The sequence below is a fragment of the Mytilus californianus genome, unplaced genomic scaffold, assembly GCF_021869535.1.
Source record: "Mytilus californianus isolate M0D057914Y unplaced genomic scaffold, xbMytCali1.0.p SCAF_14, whole genome shotgun sequence".
NCBI lineage: Eukaryota > Metazoa > Mollusca > Bivalvia > Mytilida > Mytilidae > Mytilus > Mytilus californianus.
The window spans coordinates 38,106,834-38,131,752 of record NW_026262626.1 but is presented as its reverse complement, the minus strand read 5'-3'; the positions used below and the strand labels follow the sequence as shown (position 1 = coordinate 38,131,752).

Below are 24,919 nucleotides of genomic sequence, written 5' to 3'. Positions count from 1 at the left end.
TTATATATAAATCAGAAATAACCAATTTAAAATGGAAAATGTTAAAGAAAAAAAAGGAAAAAAAAATCCCCCCCCCCAATTTTTTGAACCCCCTTATGATTCATCACCCCAAACTCAATCCCAGCTTTCCCTTTGTGGTATGGTACCTTGCAGTACAATTTCAGAGAGATTCATACACTTGAACACAAGTTATTGTCTGGAAACTACAAAAATGCTTGTTTTTTGGCCCCTTTTTCCTAAACGTTTAGGGCAATTACCCCAAACTCAATTCCAGCTTTCCCTTTGTGATATGGAACCTTGCAGTACAATTTCATAAAGATCCATACACTTACACACAAGTTATTGTCCTGAAACTAGAAAAATGCATGTTTTTTTTGCCCTTTTATGGCCCCTAATTACTAAAATTTTGAGGGAAAACCCCCAAAATCAATCCCAGCCTTCCCTTTGTGATATGGAACCTTGTAGTACAATTTCATAAAGATCCATACACTTACAAACAAGTTATTGTCATGAAACTAGAAAAATGCTTTTTTTTTGCCCCTTTTTTGCCCCTAATTCCTAAAATTTGGAGGAAATTACCCCAAAAATCAATCCCAGTATTCCCTTTGTGATATGGAACCTTGTAGTACAATTTCATAAAGATCCATACACTTACAAACAAGATATTGTCATGAAACTAGAAAAATGCTTGTTTTTTGCCCCTTTTTGGCCCCCAATTCCTAAAATTTGGAGGCAATTACCCCCAAAATCAATCCCAGCATTCCCTTTGTGATATGGAACCTTGTGGTACAATGTCAGAGAGATCCATACACTTACACACAAGTTATGTCTGGAAGTTACAAAAATGCTTATTTTTGGCCCCTTTTGGCCCCTAATTCCTTAACTGTTAGTACCATAACCCCCAAAATCAATCCCCACCTTCCTTTTGTGGTATTGAACCTTATGGTAAAATTTCATTGAGATCCATTCACTTAAACTAAAGTTAGAGTGCGAAAACTAATGTGTATTCGGACGACGACGCCGGACGACGACGACGCCGGACGACGACGACGACGCCGCCAACGTCATACCAATATACGACCACAAAAATTTTTTTGCGGTCGTATAATGACTAGGATTGTCAGTTTTCCTACCAAAAGTCTGTGGTTTTCTCCGGGCACTCCAGCTTCCTCCACCAATAAAAACTGACCTCCACGAAATAGCACAATAGTGTTGAAAGTGGCGTTAAACACCAATCAATCAATCAATTAATCTTCAAACAACTATCTCTTTGTGAAAATATTGTAAACATTGTTCCCCCTTTCATGAAGCTTTTCACAAAAACAAACAATCCATCTACATCAAATACTATGTATCATACAAAAGTATTGATTGATTGGTGTTTAACACCACTTTCACTATTGGCTATTTGGTGGCAGTCAGTTTTCATTGGTACGTAGAATCAACCCCCATCCTTTAGCAGAGAAACTGACAATCCTTGTCAATTAAGATTGGAGTTGAGCACTCCTGCCAAGTATGGGGTTCAAACTCACAGCCTCAAAGTTGACAGGCTAGTCATACAGTAGCCATACTAAGTAATTAACACCTGTAACACACACCATACGCCTTTCCTAAATATGGCAAAATTTCCTGTGCAGAATAGATGGTCTCATAAAGAGGACTGGATAGTTTTTTTTATATTGATTTCATAAAATCATATATATAAGAAGCACACATGCTGCTGGTATTTTTTGTTTCATATTTCTACATGCAAATTTTTCTGTAATTCTTGGTGCATTCAAACCAGTTCTGACCTATTTTTTGATAAACCACAATTTGATTAAATTGTTGCATGTTATCTCCTGTCAAATCTGAATTGATTTACATTATAAATATCTGTTGTACATGTCATATGACCTTTGAAAACTAAAAATATGATCGTTCTTAAGGATATGAACATTATATTGTCTATAAAAGTTCACTTTCTATGCTCACTATGCATCATTTTGTGAATATGGGCTGACATGTTTAAACAAAAATATTTTAACACGCCTCATTCTTTCTGTGCCTCTCTAAAGTCATGAGTCTGTAATCAAGGGGTTGTCCATGGTTTCTGTCTGACACAATTGTTTTTTTGGGTTTTGTTTTAGCATTAAGTCAGACCGTTGATATTTTTCTTTTTAATAGCTTAGGTTTAACATTTTAGTTTACTTTACCTAAATGTTTTTTTTTGCTCATTGTTAAAGTTCATATTATTGCATGGAGTTGTTTACATGGATAGTCTTCTCATTGGAAATCATATGCATATCCTTATCTTAATAGAACTTTCAAATTTTAAGTTTTTCTTCAAAAATATGCAGAACTTTTAATTTCTTACCAATTTCTGCTTGATAATGGATAGGATTTGTATCTTTATCTATATCTGCTACAGCTGGACAGTAGGATAGAAGGTCTTACCTATTTCTGCTTGATAATGGATAGGATTTGTATCTTTATCTATATCTGCTACAGCTGGACAGTAGGATAGAAGGTCTTACCTATTTCTGCCTGATAATGGATAGGATTTGTATCTATATCTATATCTGCTACAGCTGGACAGTAGGATAGAAGGTCTTACCTATTTCTGCCTGATAATGGATAGGATTTGTATCTATATCTATATCTGCTACAGCTGGACAGTAGGATAGAAGGTCTTACCTATTTCTGCTTGATCATGGATAGAATTTGTATCTTTATCTATGATACAGCTGGACAGTAGGATAGAAGGTCTTTCCTATTTCTGCCTGATAATGGATAGGATTTGTATCTATATCTATATCTGCTACAGCTGAACAGTAGGATATATATCTTACCTATTTCTGCTTGATAATGGATAGGATTTGTATCTTTATCTATATCTGCTACAGCTGGACAGTAGGATATATATCTTACCTATTTCTGCTTGATAATGGATAGGATTTGTATCTATATCTATATCTGCTACAGCTGAACAGTAGGATATATATCTTACCTATTTCTGCTTGATAATGGATAGGATTTGTATCTTTATCTATATCTGCTACAGCTGGACAGTAGGATAAAATGTCTTGTAGTATTTCGTCTTGTGACATCTGATAGTTGGACTGATGTTGCCTGAAATAAAAATAATACTTTCCGACTTAACATTTATTTTTGAAACATTTTTAACTATGTTCTTAATTACAATAAAATTACATTTTAACATCATTTTGAAACAAGTTATATTTTATTACAAAGTTTTGCAATATCTTTTAATATCTGAATTTGCTTGATAAACCTTAAATAATTTTCAGAACACTTTAAAATTAACTTAAGCGTGCAAAGGACTGAAATGTAATTCACTTATATCTAATTATCTGAGAAATAAATTTGAACATTAAAATTAAATGAATCATGAAGTTAGGGAGAGAATGGCCTACATTTTAAAGAAGGTTATAATTTTCTCCTAACATGGAGTTACTGTAAATTCAGAAATTATTGCAAGGTTTTCATTATTGCGAATAATGAGACTAAGTGAGTATCGCAATAATAAGAACTCAAATTCTGATATCTGTTTGCAATAATTAATCTCACATGTTTGTTCATTCTTCAACAAGAGTGCACACGTTGAAATGTCTCGCCTTCTTTACTAATCATTGATATTATGTTGATAGTCCTAAATATAAAGCTTTATTACAACTGTCACATAAACTTAACATTAACCAAGTAAACTAAACATTGACCAATGAACCATGAAAATGAGGTCAAGGTCAGATGAACCATGCTATGCAGGCATGTACAGCTAACAATTCTTCCATACAACAAATATAGTTGACCTATTGCTTATAGTTTAAGAAAAACAGACCAAAACACAAAAACTTAACACTGAGGAATGAACCTTGAAAATGAGGTCAAGGTCAAATAAAACCTGCGTGACTGACATATAGATCATAAAATATTTCCATACACCAAATATAGTTGAACTATTGCATATAGTATTAGAAAAAAAGACCAAAACTCAAAAACTTAACTTTGACCACTGAACCATGAAAATGAGGTCAAGGTCAGATGACACCTGCCAGCTAGACTGTACACCTTACAATCATTCCATACACCAAATATAGTAGACCTATTGCATACAGTATAAGAAAAACAGACCAAAACACAAAAACTTAACTATAACCACTGAACCATGAAAATGAGTTCAAGGTCAGATGACACCTGCCAGTTGGACATGTACACCTTACAGTCCTTCCATACACCGAAAATACTACACCTATTGCTTATAGTATCTGAGATATGGACTTGACCACCAAAACTTAACCTTGTTCACTGATCCATGAAATGAGGTCGAGGTCAAGTGAAAACTGTCTGACGGGCATGAGGACCTTGCAAGGTACGCACATACCAAATATAGTTATCCTATTACTTATAATAAGAGAGAATTTAACATTACAAAAAATCTTAACTTTTTTTTCAAGTAGTCACTGAACCATGAAAATGAGGTCAAGGACATTGGACATGTGACTGACAGAAACTTTGTAACATGAGGCATCCATATACAAAGTATGAAGCATCCAGGTCTTCCACCTTCTAAAATATAAAGCTTTTAAGAAGTTAGCTAACGCCGCCGCCGGATCACTATCCCTATGTCGAGCTTTCTGCGACAAAAGTCGCAGGCTCGACAAAAATCACAATAATAAATGAATGCAATAATTTCTGAATTTACAGTATATGATTGTAAAGCACTTTATATTGAAGAAATAAAGTCAGACGTTGAACTAAATATAAGTGAATGATGTGTAAAACAGTCATATATACCACCTTCTATACAGATTCATCCATTGACCAATTTAACCAAGTTATATAATTGTAAATCATTTAGTATCTGAGAACTGAACTAAAATGTTAAATTCAATATCAGCATAAAAGGTTTGTAAAAAGTGACCATCTTACTGTAGAACTCTACTATACTGGCCTATTACCAGTTATATATTTGCATCTGAATTCTGAAAATGTACTCTAAAATCTAATATTTCAATGACACATTTTTTCATTTAAGTTACATGCTTGTAGGTATCTGAAATATGAACTTGCTCCTTAACCTATATACAAGTCAACAATACTGTTGGGCAACCGCTTACATGTTTAACCCCACCACATTCTGCATGTGCCTGTCCCAAGTCATGAGCCTGTAATTCAGTGATTGTCGTTTGTTGCTGTATATCATATTTGTATTTCATTCATTGTTTTTTACATAAATCAGGCCGTTGGTTTTCTCGTTTGAATTGTTTTACATTTGTCATTCCGGGTCTTTTATCACGCTTATAGCTGACTATGTGGTATGGCTTTTGCTCATTTTTGAAGGCCACACAGTGACCTATTGTTAACGTCTATGTCATTTGGTCTCTGGTTGAGAGTTGTCTCATTGGCAATTATACCACATCTTCTTATTTTTTTATTTTTAAACTCTAAAATGTAGGTCAAAGTTCAATAAATTTTAATAAAATGCTTCGCTGGGGCGCAGCTTGATACGACCGCAGAGGTCGAACCCTGAACAGTTGGGGCAAGTATGGACACAACATTCAAGCTTGATACAGCTCTGAATTTGGATTGTTATTAAATATTTGACACAGCATAGGTTTCTGACACAGAAAGAATGTGGTCTAAGGACTTGAATTTTTTTAATTTACCTATTATGGTCCAATGTCCAAAATCAAAATACATGGCTAGATTCAGCATATCAAAGAACCCCATATATTCAATTTTTGTTGAAATCAAAAAAAGTTTAATTTTGGACCCCAACTTGGACAAACTTGAAAACTGGGCCCATAATCAAAAATCTAAACACATGTTTAGATTCAGCATATCAAATAACCCCAAGAATTCAATTTTTGCTAAAATCAAACTAAGTTTAATTTTGGACCCTTTGGACCTTAATGTAGACCAATTTAAAAAACGGGACTTAAAATTAAAAATCTAAATACACGGTTAGATTTGGAATATCAAAGAACCCCAATAATTCAATTTTTGATGAAATCAAACAAAGTTTAATTTTGGACCCTTTTGACCTCAATATGAACAAATTTGATAGCGGGGCCCACAAATAAAAAATCTAAATTCATGGTTAGATTCAGCATATCAAAGAACCCCATATATTCAATTTTTGTTGAAATCAAACAAAGTTTAATTTTGGACCCCAATTTGGACCAACTTGAAAACTGGGCCAAAAATCTAAAATCTAAATACATGTTTAGATTCAGCATATCAAAGAACCTCATATATTCAATTTTTGCTAAAATCAAACTAAGTTTAATTTTGGACCCTTTGGACCTTAATGTAGACCAATTTAAAAAACAGGACCCAAAATTAAAAATCTAAATACACGGTTAGATTGGGAATATCAAAGAGCCCTAATAATTCAATTTTAGATGAAATCAAACAAAGTTTAATTTTGGACCCTTTTGACCTCAATATGAACCAATTTGATAACGGGGTCCACAAATAAAAAATCTAAATACATGGTTAGATTCAGCATATCAAAGAACCCCATATATTCAATTTTTGTTGAAATCAAACAAAGTTTAATTTTGGACCCCAATTTGGACCAACTTGAAAACTGGGCCAAAAATCAAAAATCTAAATACATGTTCAGATTCAGCATATCAAAGAACCTCATATATTCAATTTTTGCTAAAATCAAACAAAGTTTAATTTTGGACCCTTTGGACCTTAATGTAGACTATTTTGAAAACTGGACCCAAAATTAAAAATCTAAATACACTGTTAGATTCGGCATAACAAATAAATAAATGTGATCAAAGATTTTACAAATCTAATGCGCCATACTGTGCAATTAAAGATTACTTCTTGAAATTTTTCAATATTTGAAATTTGAAAAAAAAATAATATTTGAAGAATAATTCTTTTTAATTTCTGAAATCTGAAATGAGAAAAAATTGACCCCCCACAATTTCTTTTTATCCCCCCCCTTTTTTCCCCCAAAAAATTCTTTCCCTCAAGATATGGTCATAATCTCAATTCAAATTTCCAATGGAGTTGGCAACCATAATTACCCATTTAAATTTACCATAGTGCTAACTTAATCTATTTTATAATAGAATTAAAAATATAGTGTCAAATCTTTCATATGGATTTTTTTGTAAAAAAAAATGATGCAACATTTGCAGATATTTTTACTGGTCTTCCTTTATAAATATGCATTTCTTTAAACATAATTTAAAAGCAGTGTAAGGGAAGTAACCAAAACGTTGTATTTGGATTACCTCCCTTACACTGTTTTAAATTATCTTTATTGATCATTAACCATTACTTTATACATAATTTAAAAGCAGTGTAAGGGAGATAATTTCAATGATGTATTTGATTTATCTCCCTTACACTGCTTTAAATTATGTTTTGTACTGTAGTATTTGTCCATTAACCAGGACAACCTTGTTTTTCCCCCTTTTTTGCCCCTAATTCCTAAACGGTTTGAGCCATAACCCCCCAAAGCAAATCCTAACCATCCCTTTGTGGTATGGAAACTTGTAGTATAATTTCAGAGAGATCCATACACCGTTCCACAGTTATTGTCTGGAAACTAGAAAATGCTTATTTTTGGCCCCTTTTGGCCCCTTTTTGGCCCCTAATTCCTTAACTGTTGGTACCATAACCCCCAAAATCAATCCCAACCTTCCTTTTGTGGTATTTAACCTTATGGTAAAATTTCAAAAAGATCCATTCACTTAAACTAAAGTTAGAGTGCGAAAACCAATGTGTCTTCGGACGACGACGACGACGACGCCAACGTCATACCAATATACGACCACAAAATTTGTTTGCGGTCGTATAAAAACTAAATCAAAACTACTAACTATGAAATGAGGGTCATATGACCTTCATCCAGTTTTATGAAGATACATCACCCGACATAACTAATTCAATTAGTTTCTAAGAACTGGCAGCTGATGCATAAAGGAACATGGACTTCAAAAAACAGGGTGTCCTCAAATAGTCCCTCTCAACTTTGTTGAGGCAAATAAAAATTTGAATTTTAGAAATACTGTGTGTTATTGAAACTAAATTGTGTGACCAGCACACATTTCTTACGCTACAATACAACTTTTATATAGCACTCGAATGAGACACAAATATCACAGAGGCAAATATTATGCCACTTTAAAAGTGCAGTCACCAGAAAGTTTTGAACAATCCAATTTATCAGATTGAAGTGCTTTACAATGTACCTGCAGTTGGTTTATAATAAATATACACTTATCACGACTCAGGAATCAATTTTTTCAATGATCCAACAAAAAATGCTTAATTTTATCAAGAAGTCGGAATTCAGTGGGTTTTTTTCTCCGGAAATCAGGATGTCACCCCCATCTGACACACACCTCAAAATATACTGTTTGTCAAATCTACAATACACTTATCTTGCAAAAACTTGACATATATTGTAATTACCTTGTATGTCAAATCTACTATAAACTTATCCTGCACACAACTCACTGCAAAATATGCAAATTATACCCTGTGCCTCAAATCTATATAACACCTACCCTGCACATTCTTCGTCATGACATGTACCCAGTATATCAAATCTACACAACATTTTCTTTGGATTAATTTTGTTGGCTACTGTTGGTGAGGATAATGACATTTTCTCTTTGATTCTAAAATAAGGACTGAACCTAAAAAAAAAACAAACTGTACTTAAAACATGGCCATAAATCTATACATATATATCATAGTTGGTCTTTAAATAATAATGGTTGTTCCATATTTGCCTTGAAAACAGAATGGGTTGTTGAATCAATATAAATTAAATGTGCAATGTTTGTGTAATGTTGACAAGCTTGTTTATTGCCCCATGACTTTGGTCCCGTTTTGGCTTTTTGTGCTAGGCTTTTGTCATATTTAGAAGATACCTAATGGTGGAAATCAAAATACTATTCAAACTTCACATTCTTTTATTTCAAAACATTCCAAAAATTCAGAAATTCAGTGGATTGAAGATTGTGTTCTAAATATGATGGATCACTATGTAACATGTTTACAGTCACATGACATAATTAGAAGTAGGTTACTATAGCACCTGAATGAGACACACTGTTCACTTACAGATACAATATATGCCACTTTATAAGTGCATTAAGGCATGACAAAATAAAACTTCTAAACTGCCTTGCAAACATTAAAACAAATCATAAAATATGCAATTTCCTGTATCATTAAACTTGTAAAAGTTAATTCTGACAAAAAGGAGACATCTACTTCATTTGGTCTCTGATGGGTAGTTGTCTCATTGGTAATCATACTACATCTTCTTATTTTTTTTACTCAAAAAGGTTAAACTTCATGAAGTTTGCCCTAATCTTAGACATAATGTTTCCACTTTTGTAGGTTTAAAGCTCAGCAGAGATGCAATGAAACTTTACTGCAACAGACACAAAGACAGAAAGGAAAATCAGACATTGTTTTTCTTAGAATCAGCATTTTGAATTTTACTTGTTATTTATAATTACCTGTATGACTTAAAGTGTAGTAAGGGACTCCTATATTTTAACTTTGGACTAGGTGATGAAGAATGTGTGGATTTCATTCTAGATAAAATATGATGTTCTGTGAAAGAGGAAATCTGCAATAAAGTCAATAACTACATGGTTAACTTTATATAACGATAAAGCATCTAGGTGGATGTATGATGTACTAAATTAGCTCTAGCTTTCTGTGTATTGAATAATGTATTACAATTTTTTTTTGTCTATTTAGAAAATGGTATATACAATGAAGTTCAGGATTGAATATATGATTGAAGGCGATTTTAAAAATTCAGAAAAAAATATATCCAGCTCTACATCTCTTCTTGGATTTTGTGTTGTTGAGTTGCTGTTTTGTTGGCCTATACACACATCTTCAATTATTCACACTTGTCATGCTTGTTTTTATTGAATTAAAATTGCTAGACAAATGGCTAATGTTAAATGATGAAGTTCAAGACTTTAAGGTGGTACATAACACTACAGGGAGATAACTCTGTAAAAATCAGCTGAATGTTTTAATCACATTCTATTGTTTTGGAAATTTAAGCTTCTCAATGATCAAACTTATTGTTTGTCGAACTGATATATATCCAATGAATTTTTCCGATAAAGTGTGCGGTTCAAGTTTTTTAAATTTTTTATATTTTTGTCAAAGGGTCAAAGTAATTATTTTGTCAAAGTTTTATGAAAATTAAACGGGCAAAATTAATTATAGTCAAGGTGTTTGGTACCACCTTAATTCAGATTAAATAAAAAAGATAAAGTTCAAAAATAAATACTTGATTGTACTGTGGAATCAACAACGGATGACTAGATGGTGATGATAAATCTGGAAGATCAAGATTACTAAGGAATTTCTCTACATTTTCAATCTGCAAATAAAGATAAAGCACAAATATATTCCACTGAAAGAAAACTAGAATCTATGAATGTAAACATATAATAATTATAACTTCCATTTAAACAATAGTTATCCTTTCCTTTCTATTTAACTTTCTTAACATAAATACTGTACAATCTTAGAAAATTTTAATTTTTCTCAAACTGTTAACAGAGTGCAGCCATGCATGTCCACTCAAAATTTTTGATTGAATAAAACTATTTATCTTTATATATATATGGATTGCATAGGCAATTCCTATATTGAAAACATGTACTGTGTAGGGAAGGCAAGGTGGAGCGCCAAATGTTCTGCCTGCAATATGCACACTTCCTCTGAAGACAGGTGGAAATATCAAAATCTGCCCATGTTGTACAGTTGTAGCTCTTGTTGTACATATCATTTATTATGCTATATATATCATTATTTCAATAAAACTACTTTATGCAATCAACACATATACTATGTATACATATGTATTTAAAAATTCAATTCATGAAAACAACAACAAATGCAAAAAAGCAAATTTCCAATTTATATCATTTATGACTATGAAATATTTGCACAGCCATATAGTACACTTCTTTTTTATGTCCTGTCATTTTTTTTTTTATTTTGCAAGGATACATTCTCACTAGTATTAATGTTTTAATTTGCATGAACTTGTCTACATATTAAATACCTGCAATGTTTTTAACTTCCTCAGTTGTAAAACACCTAATTGACTGATATTTTCTGGACTAGACTTTGGCTTAATATCTCCGGCACCTTTGCACTGATTCTCTGACAGCGTCTTATTTAACACAGAAACGTTATTAGCACCACTATTTTCAATATTAGGTTTATTGCTTGGATTAATTTCCCTAAGAGACAGTCGTCGCTTATTTGGTCGTATCACAATATCATCCGGAACATTAGAGTCCAGTTCAATTTTCTCTAGTCTAGGAATCTTAGCTTTCTTTTTCACTGGTGACCTACTTTCCTTAATTAACTGATCACGTTTTGCTTGTAAATCTTTAAGATCCTGAATTTTTCTACTGTAGTCATCAGCCATCTTTTTTAAACGTTCTTTTTCCTTCACTAATGAATCCTTATTAGATTTATCAGATCTAGAGTTTATATTTTCTTTGCCTTTTACTTTTGCTGCATTCTGAAAAGTTAAACACAAATTATGGATCAACAAAAAAAAAGTTAACAATAATTAGAGTATAACTAGTTAACATGTAACAGAATGAAGCATGGATTAAACATGAGTGTGAGCTAGCTGCGTTCAGTCACAAGTGGTCTTATCTTAAATATTCAAATACAGCGATTGTTCTATTTATTATATAGAAACAGAACGTCAAAACCCTTTTCTGTATGACTGGTATTAGCTAGATTCCCTTTACGTATTGTTGATTTCACTGTACTTTTTCAGCGTATAAATATATGTATATTGCACACAGCTGTCAAAATGGCAGATCATTACTTTGAGTAGATTGATGCAGACTTTGCAATTATTGTGAAGCAAGAAGTTGTTTTAAATGCATCAGGATTATTAACTGTTGATATGTGACACAAATCTCCAGTTGGAAGTCTCAAATGAGGATCCAGTAAAATGGCAAGGAAAGTATTGAAAGTGAAAATACACAACTCATTTCACATACGAGATTATCTGATTTATCACAATAGGAAATTTATTAAAATCACCATAAGCTATTTCACAAATTTCTATAACTGATCACATCTGGCACATTCAAAATGAAAGTATCAAAACAAGGATTGGAATTTAAAAAGTCAACTAACATCATTTATAACAGTTACAGAAAGATCAGCCACTCTATTTTTGCCACCTGCTTTAGCCACTACTGATCGTGGTTTGTATGATACTCCATACACCCTTTGACCCATTGCCATTAATAGTTTTTCTTTCTCTTTGAAAATTGTCATCTTCTTCTGAACCTGTTCTTTAAACTGTCTTGCCTGTAAAAACATTGTAAATGTATACATTGTAGGAAATCATACACTCCTTGAGAGTGTACATATATCATAAAAACACCTTGTTTGTATATATTGTACAAAAGTAAATTCAACTCCACAAAATATCTGGTTATCTTTTCTTGTTTTTTTCATCACTTTTCTTAAATACTCAGTATTCAATGATTATCTGTTATCAAAATCTGCATTCTTTTTAACTGAGTTTTACTATGCGTATTGCTATGTGTTTGTTTATTCCACATTAAAACATGTTTAACCACGCCACATTTTTGCGCCTGTGCCAACTTAGGAACCTCTGGCCTTTGTTAGTCTTGTATGCTTTTTAATTTTGGTTCATTTATATGTTTCAGAGTTTAGTGTGACATCCATTTTCGCTGTGTTGAAGACCAATTGATGGCCTTTGCTGTTTTCTGCTCTTTGGTCAGGTTGTTGCCTCTTTGACACATTCCTCGGTTCCATTTCCAATTTCATATACACACATAAAAAAATGTCTTTTGTTGGGACACCTAAATTTGTGGTTAACCTTTGTTATGCTTATCCTTGAAAAATTAGTATCAAAGAATCCACAATATTGTGGATTCATTATTATTGGTGGAATATCAATTTGCGTGGATTTCATGGGTACATGTGAACCAAGAATTCAAATGTTCAACAAAGTACAAATTTCTATAGGCTTGTATGCAGACTTATATAAAACTACAAATTCAATAATCCACGAAAATGTTTTTCCTTAATCAACGAAAATAAATAAATCCAGAGTATCTTATTAGATCAGCTTTTTCTAATCATTAAAACTAATAGAATTCTAAAATGTTTGTTTTTCTTATAATTAAACACTTACTTGTTGTCTATTCTTTTCAAAGTGTTCTTTAAAGAAAGTCAACAAGTTATCGGCTTTAGATAATTGCTGCTTCAACATATCTACTTTCTCTTGGGACTGTTTCATATGTTTCTGGAATTTGGCTGTGTTACCAAGCAACACTTTAAATTGGCCTTGCTCTTTTATGATTTCAGATCTAAAAAGAAAACAATAATTAGCATTGTTTATAAGTTTCATAACATTAAGTTGACGTAAACTCAAATTAGAGAACAGAAACGAAATATTCAGCCATTTTTCCATTTCTAAAGGGGCATAATTCTAAAACAGTAGAAGTGACACCACCAAAATTCAATCTTTATCTGTGTTTTGTGGTAATTAGCATTGTGCATAAGTTTCATAACCTTTGGTTGAGGCAAACTAAAGTTAGAGAACAGAAACAAATATTTCAGCAATTTTGAGATTTGTAAAGGGGTATAACTCTAGAACGGTAAAAGTGACACCAACAAAATTCAAACTTGATCTGTGTATTGTGGTAATTAGCATTGTGCATAAGTTTCATAACATATGGTCGAGGCAAACTAAAGTTAGAGAACAAAAACTAATATTTCAGCAATTTTTCCATTTGTACAGAGGCATAACTTTAGAACAGTGAAAGTGACACCACTTTCAAACTTGATCTGTGGTAATAAACATTGTGGATAAGTTTTATAACATTTGGTTGAGGCAAACTCAAGTTAGAGAACGGAAACAAAACAAGAGGCTCTCAAGAGCCTGAATCGCTCACCTGAGAAGATTTTTAAATGTTAGCAAACTTGATGAACAAATTGTGTAAAATTGTCTTTAAAGGGCAATAACTCCTTAAGGGGTCAATTGACAATTTTGGTCATATTAACTTTTTTGTAGATCTTACTTTGCTGAACATTATTGCTGCTTACAGTTTATGTATATCTATAATAATATTCAAAATAATAACAAAAAACTGCAAAATTTTGTTAAAACTACCAATTCGGTGGCAGCAACCCAACAATGGGTTGTTCGATTCATCTGATAATTTCAGAGCTGATAGATCTTGACCAATTGAATAATTTTACCCCATGTCACATTTGCTCTAAAAGATTTAGTTTTTGAGATATAAGCCAATAAAATGCTCCGCAGGGCGCAGCTTGATACGACCGCAGAGGTCGAACCCTGAACAGTTGGGGCAAGTATGGACACAACATTCAAGCTTGATACAGCTCTGAATTTGGATTGTAATTAAATATTTGACACAGCATAGGTTTCTGACACAGAATGAATGTGGTCTAAGAACTTAAAAATTTTAAATTGGACATTCACCTATTATGGTCCAATATCCAAAATCTAAATACATGGTTAGATTCAGCATATCAAAGAACCCCAAGAATTCAATTTTTGATGAAATCAAACAAAGTTTAATTTTGGACCCCGATTTGGACCAACTTGAAAACTGGGCCCATAATCAAAAATCTAAATACATGTTTAGATTCAGCATATCAAAGAACCCTAAAAATTCAATTTTTGTTAAAATCAAACTAAGTTTAATTTTGGACCCTTTGGACCTTAATGTAGACCAATTTGAAAACGGAACCAAAAATTAAGAATCTAAATACACGGTTAGATTCGGCATATCAAAGAACCCCAATAATTCAATTTTTGATGAAATCAAACAAAGTTAAATTTTGGACCCTTTTGACCTCAATGTGGACAAAGTTGATAACAGGGCCCAAAAATCAAAAATCTAAATACATGGTTAGATTCAGCATATCAAAGAACCCCATATATTCAATTTTTGTTGAAATCAAACAAAGTTTAATTTTGGACCCCGATTTGGACCAACTTGAAAACTGGGCCCATAATCAAAAATCTAAATACATGTTTAGATTCAGCATATCAAAGAACCCTAAAAATTCAATTTTTGTTAAAATCAAACTAAGTTTAATTTTGGACCCTTTGGACCTTAATGTAGACCAATTTGAAAACGGAACCAAAAATTAAGAATCTAAATACACGGTTAGATTCAGCATATCAAAGAACCCCAATAATTCAATTTTTGATGAAATCAAACAAAGTTAAATTTTGGACCCTTTGGACCTCAATGTGGACCAATTTAAAAACGGGGCCCAAAATCCAAAAACTTAATACACTGTAAGATTCAGCATATTAAAGAACCCCAAGATTTCAAGAATAAAACCCCATTGAAATTGATCAAGAAATAAGCAATTTATACGAAGTATCTTCTTTTGCACAATACTGTGCAATTGAATATTTCTTGCTATTGCGCAATACTGTACAATTGACAATTTCTTGCTATTGCGCAATATTGTGCTATTGGATATTTCTTGCTATTGCGCAATACTGTGCAATTGAAGATTTCTTGCTATTGCGCAATACTGTGCAATTGAAGATTTCTTGCTATTGTGCAATACTGTGCAATTGAAAATTTCTTGCTATTGCACAATACTTATTAGATAATAATTTACACATCCTGTTTGGTGTGTATCTCCTACCATATCATTATTATTTGCTTTTAAATATTAATCAGAAATAACCAACTTAAAATGGAAAATTTTAAAAGAAAAAAAAAAGGAAAAAAAGAAAAAAAAAGAAAAAAACAAATCCCCCCCCCAAATTTTTTGAACCCCCTTATGATTCATCACCCCCAAACTCAATCCCAGCCTTCCCTTTGTGGTATGGTACCTTGCAGTACAATTTCAGAGAGATCCATACACTTGAACACAACTTATTGTCTGGAAACTAGAAAAATGCTTATTTTTGGCCCCTTTTTGGCCCCCAATTCCTAAACGTTTCGGGCAATTACCCCCAAACTCAATTCCAGCTTTCCCTTTGTGATATGGAACCTTGTAGTACAATTTCAGAAATATCCAAACACTTACACACAAGTTATTGTCATGAAACTAGAAAAATGCTTGTTTTTTGCCCCTTTTTTGGCCCCTAATTCCTAAAATTTTGAGGCAATTACCCCCAAAATCAATTACAGCCTTTCCTTTGTGATATGGAACCTTGTGGTACAATGTCAGATAGATCCATACACTTACACACAAGTAATTGTCTGGAAGTTACAAAAATGCTTATTTTTGGCCCCTTTTTGGCCCCTAATTCCTTAACTGTTGGTACCATAACCCCCAAAATCAATCCCAACCTTCCTTTCGTGGTATTGAACCTTATGGTAAAATTTCATGGAGATCCATTCACTTAAACTAAAGTTAGAGTGCGAAAACCAATGTGTCTTCGGACGACGCCGGACGACGACGACGACGCCGGACGACGACGACGCCAACGTCATACCAATATACGACCAAAAAATTTTTAATTTTTGCGGTCGTATAAAAACTGCATTTGACCCTTATGTTCTATTTTTAGCCATGGCGGCCATGTTTGTCAATGGAAACAAACTTCCGATACAGTTTATAAACAAGATACCCTAAGGAACATTTAGTTAAAGTTTGAAGGTAATTGGCCCAGTAGTTTCAGAGGAGAAGATTTTTAAATGTTAGCAAACTTGATGAACAAATTGTGTAAAATTGTCTTTAAAGAGCAATAACTTCTTAAGGGGTCAATTGACAATTATGGTCATATTAACTTTTTTGTAGATCTTACTTTGCTGAACATTATTGCTGCTTACAGTTTATATATATCTATAATAATATTCAAAATAATAACAAAAAACTGCAAAATTTTGTTAAAACTACCAATTCGGTGGCAGCAACCCAACAATGGGTTGTTCGATTCATCTGATAATTTCAGAGCTGATAGATCTTGACCAATTGAACAATTTTACCCCGTGTCAGATTTGCTCTAAAAGCTTTAGTTTTTGAAATATAAGCCAATAAAATGCTTCGCTGGGCGCAGCTTGATACGACCGCAGAGGTCGAACCCTGAACAGTTGGGGCAAGTATGGACACAACATTCAAGCTTGATACAGCTCTGAATTTGGATTGTGATTAAATATTTGACACAGCATAGGTTTCTGACACAGAAAGAATGTGGTCTAAGAACTTCAATTTTTTTAATTTACCTATTATGGTCCAATGTCCAAAATCAAAATACATGGTTAGATTCAGCATATCAAAGAACCCCATATATTCAATTTTTGTTGAAATCAAACAAAGTTTAATTTTGGACCCCAACTTGGACAAACTTGAAAACTGGTCCCATAATCAAAAATCTAAACACATGTTTAGATTCAGCATATCAAAGTACCCGAAGAATTCAATTTTTGTTAAAATCAAACTAAGTTTAATTTTGGACCCTTTGGACCTTAATGTAGACAAATTTAAAAAACGGGACCCAAAATTAAAAATCTAAAAACACGGTTAGATTTGGCATATCAAAGAACCCCAATTATTCAATTTTTGATGAAATCAAACAAAGTTTAATTTTGGACCCTTTTTACCTCAATATGAACCAATTTGATAGCGGGCCCACAAATAAAAAATCTAAATACATGGTAAGATTCAGCATATCAAAGAACCCCATATATTCAATTTTTGTTGAAATCAAACAAAGTTTAATTTTGGACCCCAACTTGGACCAACTTGAAAACTGGTCCCATAATTAAAAATCTAAACACATGTTTAGATTCAGCATATCAAAGAACCCCAAAAATTCAATTTTTGTTAAAATCAAACTAAGTTTAATTTTGGACCCTTTGGACCTTAATGTAGACCAATTTAAAAAACAGGACCCAAAATTAAAAATCTAAATACACAGTTAGATTTGGCATATCAAAGAACCCCAATAATTCAATTTTTTATGAAATCAAACAAAGTTTAATTTTGGACCCTTTTGACCTCAATATGAACCAATTTGATAGCAGGCCCACAAATAAAAAATCTAAATACATGGTAAGATTCAGCATATCAAAGAACCCCATATATTCAATTTTTGTTGAAATCAAACAAAGTTTAATTTTGGACCCCAATTTGGACCAACTTGAAAACTGGGCCAAAAATCTAAAATCTAAATACATGTTTAGATTTTGCATATCAAATAACCCCATATATTCAATTTTTGTTGAAATCAAACAAAGTTTAATTTTGGACCCCAACTTGGACCAACTTGAAAACTGGGCCCATAATCAAAAATCTAAACACATGTTTAGATTCAGCATATCAAAGAACCCCAAGAATTCAATTTTTGTTAAAATCAAATTAAGTTTAATTTTGGACCCTTTGGACCTTAATGTAGACCAATTTAAAAAACGGGACCCCAAATTAAAAATCTAAATACACGGTTAGATTCGGCATATCAAAGAACCCCAATAATTCAATTTTTGATGAAATCAAACAAAGTTAAATTTTGGACCCTTTGGACCTCAATGTGGACCAATTTAAAAACGGGGCCCAAAATCCAAAAACTTAATACACGGTTAGATTCAGCATATTAAAGAACCCCAAGAATTCAAGAATAAAACCCCATTGAAATTGATCAAGAAATAAGCAATTTATACGAAGTATCTTCTTTTGCACAACACTGTGCAATTGAATATTTCTTGCTATTGCGCAATACTGTACAATTGACAATTTCTTGCTATTGCGCAATATTGTGCTATTGGATATTTCTTGCTATTGCGCAATACTGTGCAATTGAAGATTTCTTGCTATTGCGCAATACTGTGCAATTGAAGATTTCTTGCTATTGTGCAATACTGTGCAATTGAAAATTTCTTGCTATTGCACAATACTTATTATATAATAATTTACACATCCTGTTTGGTGTGTATCTCCTACCATATCATTATTATTTGCTTTTAAATATAAATCAGAAATAATCAACTTAAAATGGAAAATTTTAAAAGAAAAAAAAAAGGAAAAAAAGAAAAAAAAAAAAAAAAAAAATCTCCCCCCTCCAAATTTTTTGAACCCCCTTATGATTCATCACCCCCAAACTCAATCCCAGCCTTCCCTTTGTGGTATGGTACCTTGCAGTACAATTTCAGAGAGATCCATACACTTGAACACAAGTTATTGTCTGGAAACTAGAAAAATGCTTATTTTTGGCCCCTTTTTGGCCCCCAATTCCTAAACGTTTCAGGCAATTACCCCCAAACTCAATTCAAGCTTTCCCTTTGTGATATGGAACCTTGTAGTACAATTTCAGAAATATCCAAACACTTACACACAAGTTATTGTCATGAAACTAGAAAAATGCTTGTTTTTTGCCCCTTTTTTGGCCCCTAATTCCTAAAATTTTGAGGCAATTACCCCCAAAATCAATTACAGCCTTCCCTTTGTGATATGGAACCTTGTGGTACAATGTCAGAGAGATCTATACACTTACACACAAGTTATTGTCTGAAAATTACAAAAATGCTTATTTTTGGCCCCTTTTTGGCCCCTAATTCCTTAACTGTTGGTACCATAACCCCCAAAATCAATCCCAACCTTCCTTTCGTGGTATTGAACCTTATGGTGAAATTTCATGGAGATCCATTCACTTAAACTAAAGTTAGAGTGCGAAAACCAATGTGTCTTCGGACGACGCCAGACGACGCCGGACGACGACGACGACGACGACGCCAACGTCATACCAATATACGACCAAAAAATTTTTAATTTTTGCGGTCGTATAAAAACTGCATTTGACCCCTATGTTCTATTTTTAGCCATGGCGGCCATGTTTTTTGATGGATCAAAACTTCGGATACAATTTATAAACAAGATACCCTAAGGAACATTTAGTTAAAGTTTGAAGGTATTTGGCCCAGGTGTTTCAGAGGAGAAGATTTTTGAAATAGTTTACGACGACAGACGACTGACGACGTCGGACGCCAAGTGATGGCATAAGCTGACATAGGGCCCTTTGGGCCCGGTGAGCTAAAAAACAGCAATTTTTTCATTTGTAAAGGGGCATAACTCTAGAACGGTAAAAGTGACGCCACCAAAATTCAAACTTGATATGTGTTTTGTGGTAATAAGCATTGTGGATATGTTTCATAACATTTGGTTGAGGCAAACTAAAGTTGGAGAACAGAATGAAAAATTCAGCAATTTTTCCATTTGTAAAGAGGCATAACTCTGGAACAGTAAAAGTAAAGCCACCAACATTCAAACTCAATCTGTGTTTTGTGGTAATAAGCATTGGGGATAAGTTTCACAAGAGTGCACACGCTGAAATGTCTCGCCTTCTTTACTAATCATTGGTATTATGTTGATAGTCCTAAATATAAAGCTTTATTACAACTGTCACATAAACTTAACATTAACCAAGTAAACTAAACATTGACCAATGAACCATGAAAATGAGGTCAAGGTCAGATGAACCATGCTAGGCAGGCATGTACAGCTACCAATTCTTCCATACAACAAATATAATTGACCTATTGCTTATAGTTTAAGAAAAACAGACCAAAACACAAAAACTTAACACTGAGCAATGAACCTTGAAAATGAGGTCAAGGTCAAATAAAACCTGTGTGACTGCCAAATAGATCATAAAATATTTCCATACACCAAATATAGTTGAACTATTGCATATAGTATTAGAAAAAAGGACCAAAACTCAAAAAACTTAACTTTGACCACTGAACCATGAAAATGAGGTCAAGGTCAGATGACACCTGCCCGCTAGACATGTACACCTTACAATCATTCCATACACCAAATATAGTAGACCTATGGCATACAGTATAAGAAAAACAAACCAAAACACAAAAACTTAACTATAACCACTGAACCATGAAAATGAGGTCAAGGTCAGATGACACCTGCCAGTTGGACATGTACACCTTACAGTCCTTCCATACACCGAATATACTAGACCTATTGCTTATAGTATCTGAGATATGGACTTGACCACCAAAACTTAACCTTGTTCACTGATCCATGAAATGAGGTCGAGGTCAAGTGAAAACTGTCTGACGGGCATGAGGACCTTGCAAGGTACGCACATACCAAATATAGTTGAACTATTGCATATAGTACTAGAAAAAAAGACCAAAACTCAAAAACTTAACTTTGACCACTGAACCATGAAAATGAGGTCAAGGTCAGATGACACCTGCCCGCTAGACATGTACACCTTACAATCATTCCATACACCAAATATAGTAGACCTATGGCATACAGTATAAGAAAAACAGACCAAAACACAAAAACTTAACTATAACCACTGAACCATGAAAATGAGGTCAAGGTCGGATGACACCTGCCAGTTGGACATGTACACCTTACAGTCCTTCCATACACCGAATACACTAGACCTATTGCTTATAGTATCTGAGATATGGACTTGACCACCAAAACTTAACCTTGTTCACTGATCCATGAAATGAGGTCGAGGTCAAGTGAAAACTGTCTGACGGGCATGAGGACCTTGCAAGGTACGCACATACCAAATATAGTTATCCTATTACTTATAATAAGAGAGAATCTAACATTACAAAAAATCTTAACTTTTTTTTCAAGTAGTCACTGAACCATGAAAATGAGGTCAAGGACATTGGACATGTGACTGCAGAAACTTCGTAACATGAGGCATCCATATACAAAGTATGAAGCATCCAGACCTTCCACCTTCTAAAATATAAAGCTTTTAAGAAGTTAGCTAACGCCGCCGCCGCCGCCGTAGCCGTCGCCGCCGCCGGATCACTATCCCTATGTCGAGCTTTCTGCGACAAAAGTCGCAGGCTCGACAATAACATTTGGTAGAGGCAATCTAAAGTTAGAGAACGGAAACCAATTTTGGGACGTACGGACGGACGTATGTACGGACAGACAGACGGACAAGGGTAAAACTTAATGCCCCCTCCGCTACGGCGCTATCATTTTCTATGTTGAGTGGACCGTGAAATTGGGGTCAAAACTCTAATTTGACATTAAAATTAGAAAGATCATATCATAGGGAACATGTGTACTCAGTTTCAAGTTGATTGGATTTCAACTTCATCAAAAACTACCTTGACCAAAAACTTTAACCTGAAGCGGTACAGATGGACGGACAGTGCAGTTCTTACCATTTTTGAGCTATAAAATAACTATTTTATATCAGACATATATTATTTTTTTATCAGGTTTAGATGGGATTTTTTCCTTCAGTTCCTTTTCCTAGCATGCAACAGAAATATGATTAAAAATAGATATGGTGTACATGTCTATGAGAACACTATGCACTTTATTCCAAGTTTCCCTTGTCAACATGAATCAGTGGGGTCATGCTGCATGAAAACAAGCATTTATTATCTAACTTTATATAACAACTGTCAAATATTTTCCAACACAACATACTGGAAACCAACTAATTTCACGATTATTATTATTACTATAAAAATAACGTGAATATAAATCTTCCTGAATAAATATAACTTGAAATTTCCTTATTATAAATATTTCATGGAAATTAGAAAATTCCGAAAAAATAAATTGCTTCAAAGTCAGTTACAAAGGGCTAATTGCGAAATAGAGTATCAGCAAAAATAGTTAGTTTACAGTATTTAAAAAAAAAAAATAGCTTGGATAAAACTACTACAAATATATTTTCCTACCTCTGTTTAACAATATCATCTTCAAACTGTTTAATTATGGTTTTCTCTGATTGCATAGGATCAACAAATTGTATGTCTCTACCATCTGGTTTTGGACTCAGTTTCTTGATTTCTCTGTTGGTTGCTTTTGGATCAACTTTTTTCTGAATTTCTTTGCCCCCTGGTTTTGGGTCTATCTTTTTCTGAATTTCTCTGCTAACTGGTTTGGGATTCATCTTTTTCTGAATTTCTCTGGTTACTGTCTTTGGATCTACCTGCATTCTATTATTTTGGCTCTTAAACTCCTGAAGCTGTAATACAGTACAATAAGTTTATCCAAAAAGTACTGTAAATTCAGAAATTATTGCGATTTTTGAAGAAAGGACAGAAATGTGAGATTAATTATTGTGATGTACTCATCTCGTTGCATAATTCACATTATTAAAACCCTCGCAATAATTTCAGAATTTACAGTAAAAACTATGAGAGTTGCAGAAACATGCTAATAGTAATTCAAAACGTAATATATTACACAAATATAATATATAAACATGATCAAAATATTATCTTTAAAATAAAAGGAGAAATTTACAAGCAAAATAGGTCCATAGTAATTAGGATAGGGTACTTTACTTAGCAAATTGCTGTGAAAACATTAATTTACTGAATTTATTCAAGGGCTCAATGGGATGGTATGACATAAATGGCAGCAGAATGAAAGATCTACAGGGTACAGGAATAATGTAAAAGGTCAGAACAATTGTTGTACCAAAGGATCGATACGGGGAAACCAGTGTTTTCCCTAGAGTCTGTGTGCATGGTGGGCCACCCATGCATTAATTTATACCCCCATCCTTTAACATTTGAAATTCTTTATTACTCTATATAAGCCCCAATCCACCCCAAATTTATCAGGATTTTACAAAGGGGGAACATAATTCAGGATAATTGAATATATACTGTGAGGCAAAAATGTTCTGAGAAGATTTTATACTAAAAATTTATACATCTCAAAAAACATGATACTTTTTTTTTTTGGGGGGGGGGGGGGGGGATATCAAAGGGGGTGTAGGCCCTCAACACCACCTGAATCTGCCACCGTTTATGATCACCATATATCATCTTTTCATTCAATCTCTTATCCTTAAAAAATATTCTATGGAAAACACTGGGGTAACACTATCTGCTCCAGCCACTACGACAGGGGCACAAAAATCAAGATCAATTTCTACCTCAGAATTTCTCCTTGCTTCCTTTAGAAATGAATCTAAACCTCCAATAAAATCACTGGCCTGAAATTGTGGTTTTCGTTGAGGCTGTACTAGAGAGACCCCTGTCATCTGACCTTGAGCTACAAATGATGCTTCATAAGGGTCTTGTCCTGGTTCATAGGCCTGAAAAATAATACAAATATCATCATCCATTTAAGGTAACTGACAGAAACATAGTTACTTTGAAGACCATGCAATTGAACAATTATAATTGTAATAAAAAATCTAAAAATTGAGAAACTGCAACAACAAAAACAGTTAATTTTACATGTAGATCTACAATACTTTAACAATAAAATAAAGATGACAGTGAAAATATAACAATATTCAAAGAAAAATAAACAAATTTAAACAAACAAAAAAAACCATTATCCAATCAAAGTAAGACATCAAACTGCCTCAGAAACACTATGTTATATTAAAAAAAGTTGATTTAATACAGATATGTGATTTTCTAATTTGATTTTCTTATTTCAATATTGGTATTAAGTGTCCTTACTCCAATTTAAGAAATACCACTGAATAAACTTAACTGACTTAAGAGATGAAATGACCTTAGAGATGACATGACTTTATAGATGACATGACCTTGGAGATGACATGACTTTAGATATGACATGACTTTAGAGGTGACATGACTTTAGAGATCTATCGTATCTTCCCTTTCTTTATCCAGTTTATGGAAATCAAACACATTTTTATTTTTTTCGATTACTGCTTTTATCATAAATCAGGCAAAAGTTTGAATTGTTCTACGTTTTGTCTTTCCAGAGCCTTTTACAGCTTACTAATCAGTATGGGTTTTGCTCATTGTTGAAGGCAGTATGTTGACCTATAGTTGCTCACATCCATGCATTAGGTATCATCGGGTGGATAATTGTCTCATTAGTAATCATACCATATCCCCTTATATAAATATTTATGCCATATCTGATTCCATTTTTT

The 24,919-nt window shown here is 33.2% G+C and overlaps 1 protein-coding gene and 1 long non-coding RNA gene across 2 annotated transcripts in view; one reads left to right on the top strand and one right to left on the bottom strand.

Moving 5' to 3' along the window:
• The window catches only part of LOC127724473 (zinc finger C3H1 domain-containing protein-like), an 87,256-nt gene that overhangs the window by 49,726 nt on the left and 12,611 nt on the right, over nt 1-24,919 (bottom strand). The window contains exons 9-17 of the mRNA XM_052231440.1: nt 23,936-24,097; nt 22,725-23,014; nt 13,226-13,400; nt 12,193-12,369; nt 11,090-11,557; nt 10,307-10,399; nt 9,510-9,622; nt 8,544-8,675; nt 2,990-3,111 (exon numbers count right to left, since the gene is read on the bottom strand). Of these exons, the coding sequence (XP_052087400.1) occupies nt 2,990-3,111; nt 8,544-8,675; nt 9,510-9,622; nt 10,307-10,399; nt 11,090-11,557; nt 12,193-12,369; nt 13,226-13,400; nt 22,725-23,014; nt 23,936-24,097 (1,732 nt within the window). The remainder of the gene's footprint in view (nt 1-2,989; nt 3,112-8,543; nt 8,676-9,509; nt 9,623-10,306; nt 10,400-11,089; nt 11,558-12,192; nt 12,370-13,225; nt 13,401-22,724; nt 23,015-23,935; nt 24,098-24,919) is intronic.
• Nucleotides 13,999-17,810, top strand: LOC127724500 (uncharacterized). Its single transcript, XR_007992531.1, has 2 exons — nt 13,999-14,480; nt 17,207-17,810. It is a non-coding gene; the product is annotated as an uncharacterized LOC127724500 (long non-coding RNA).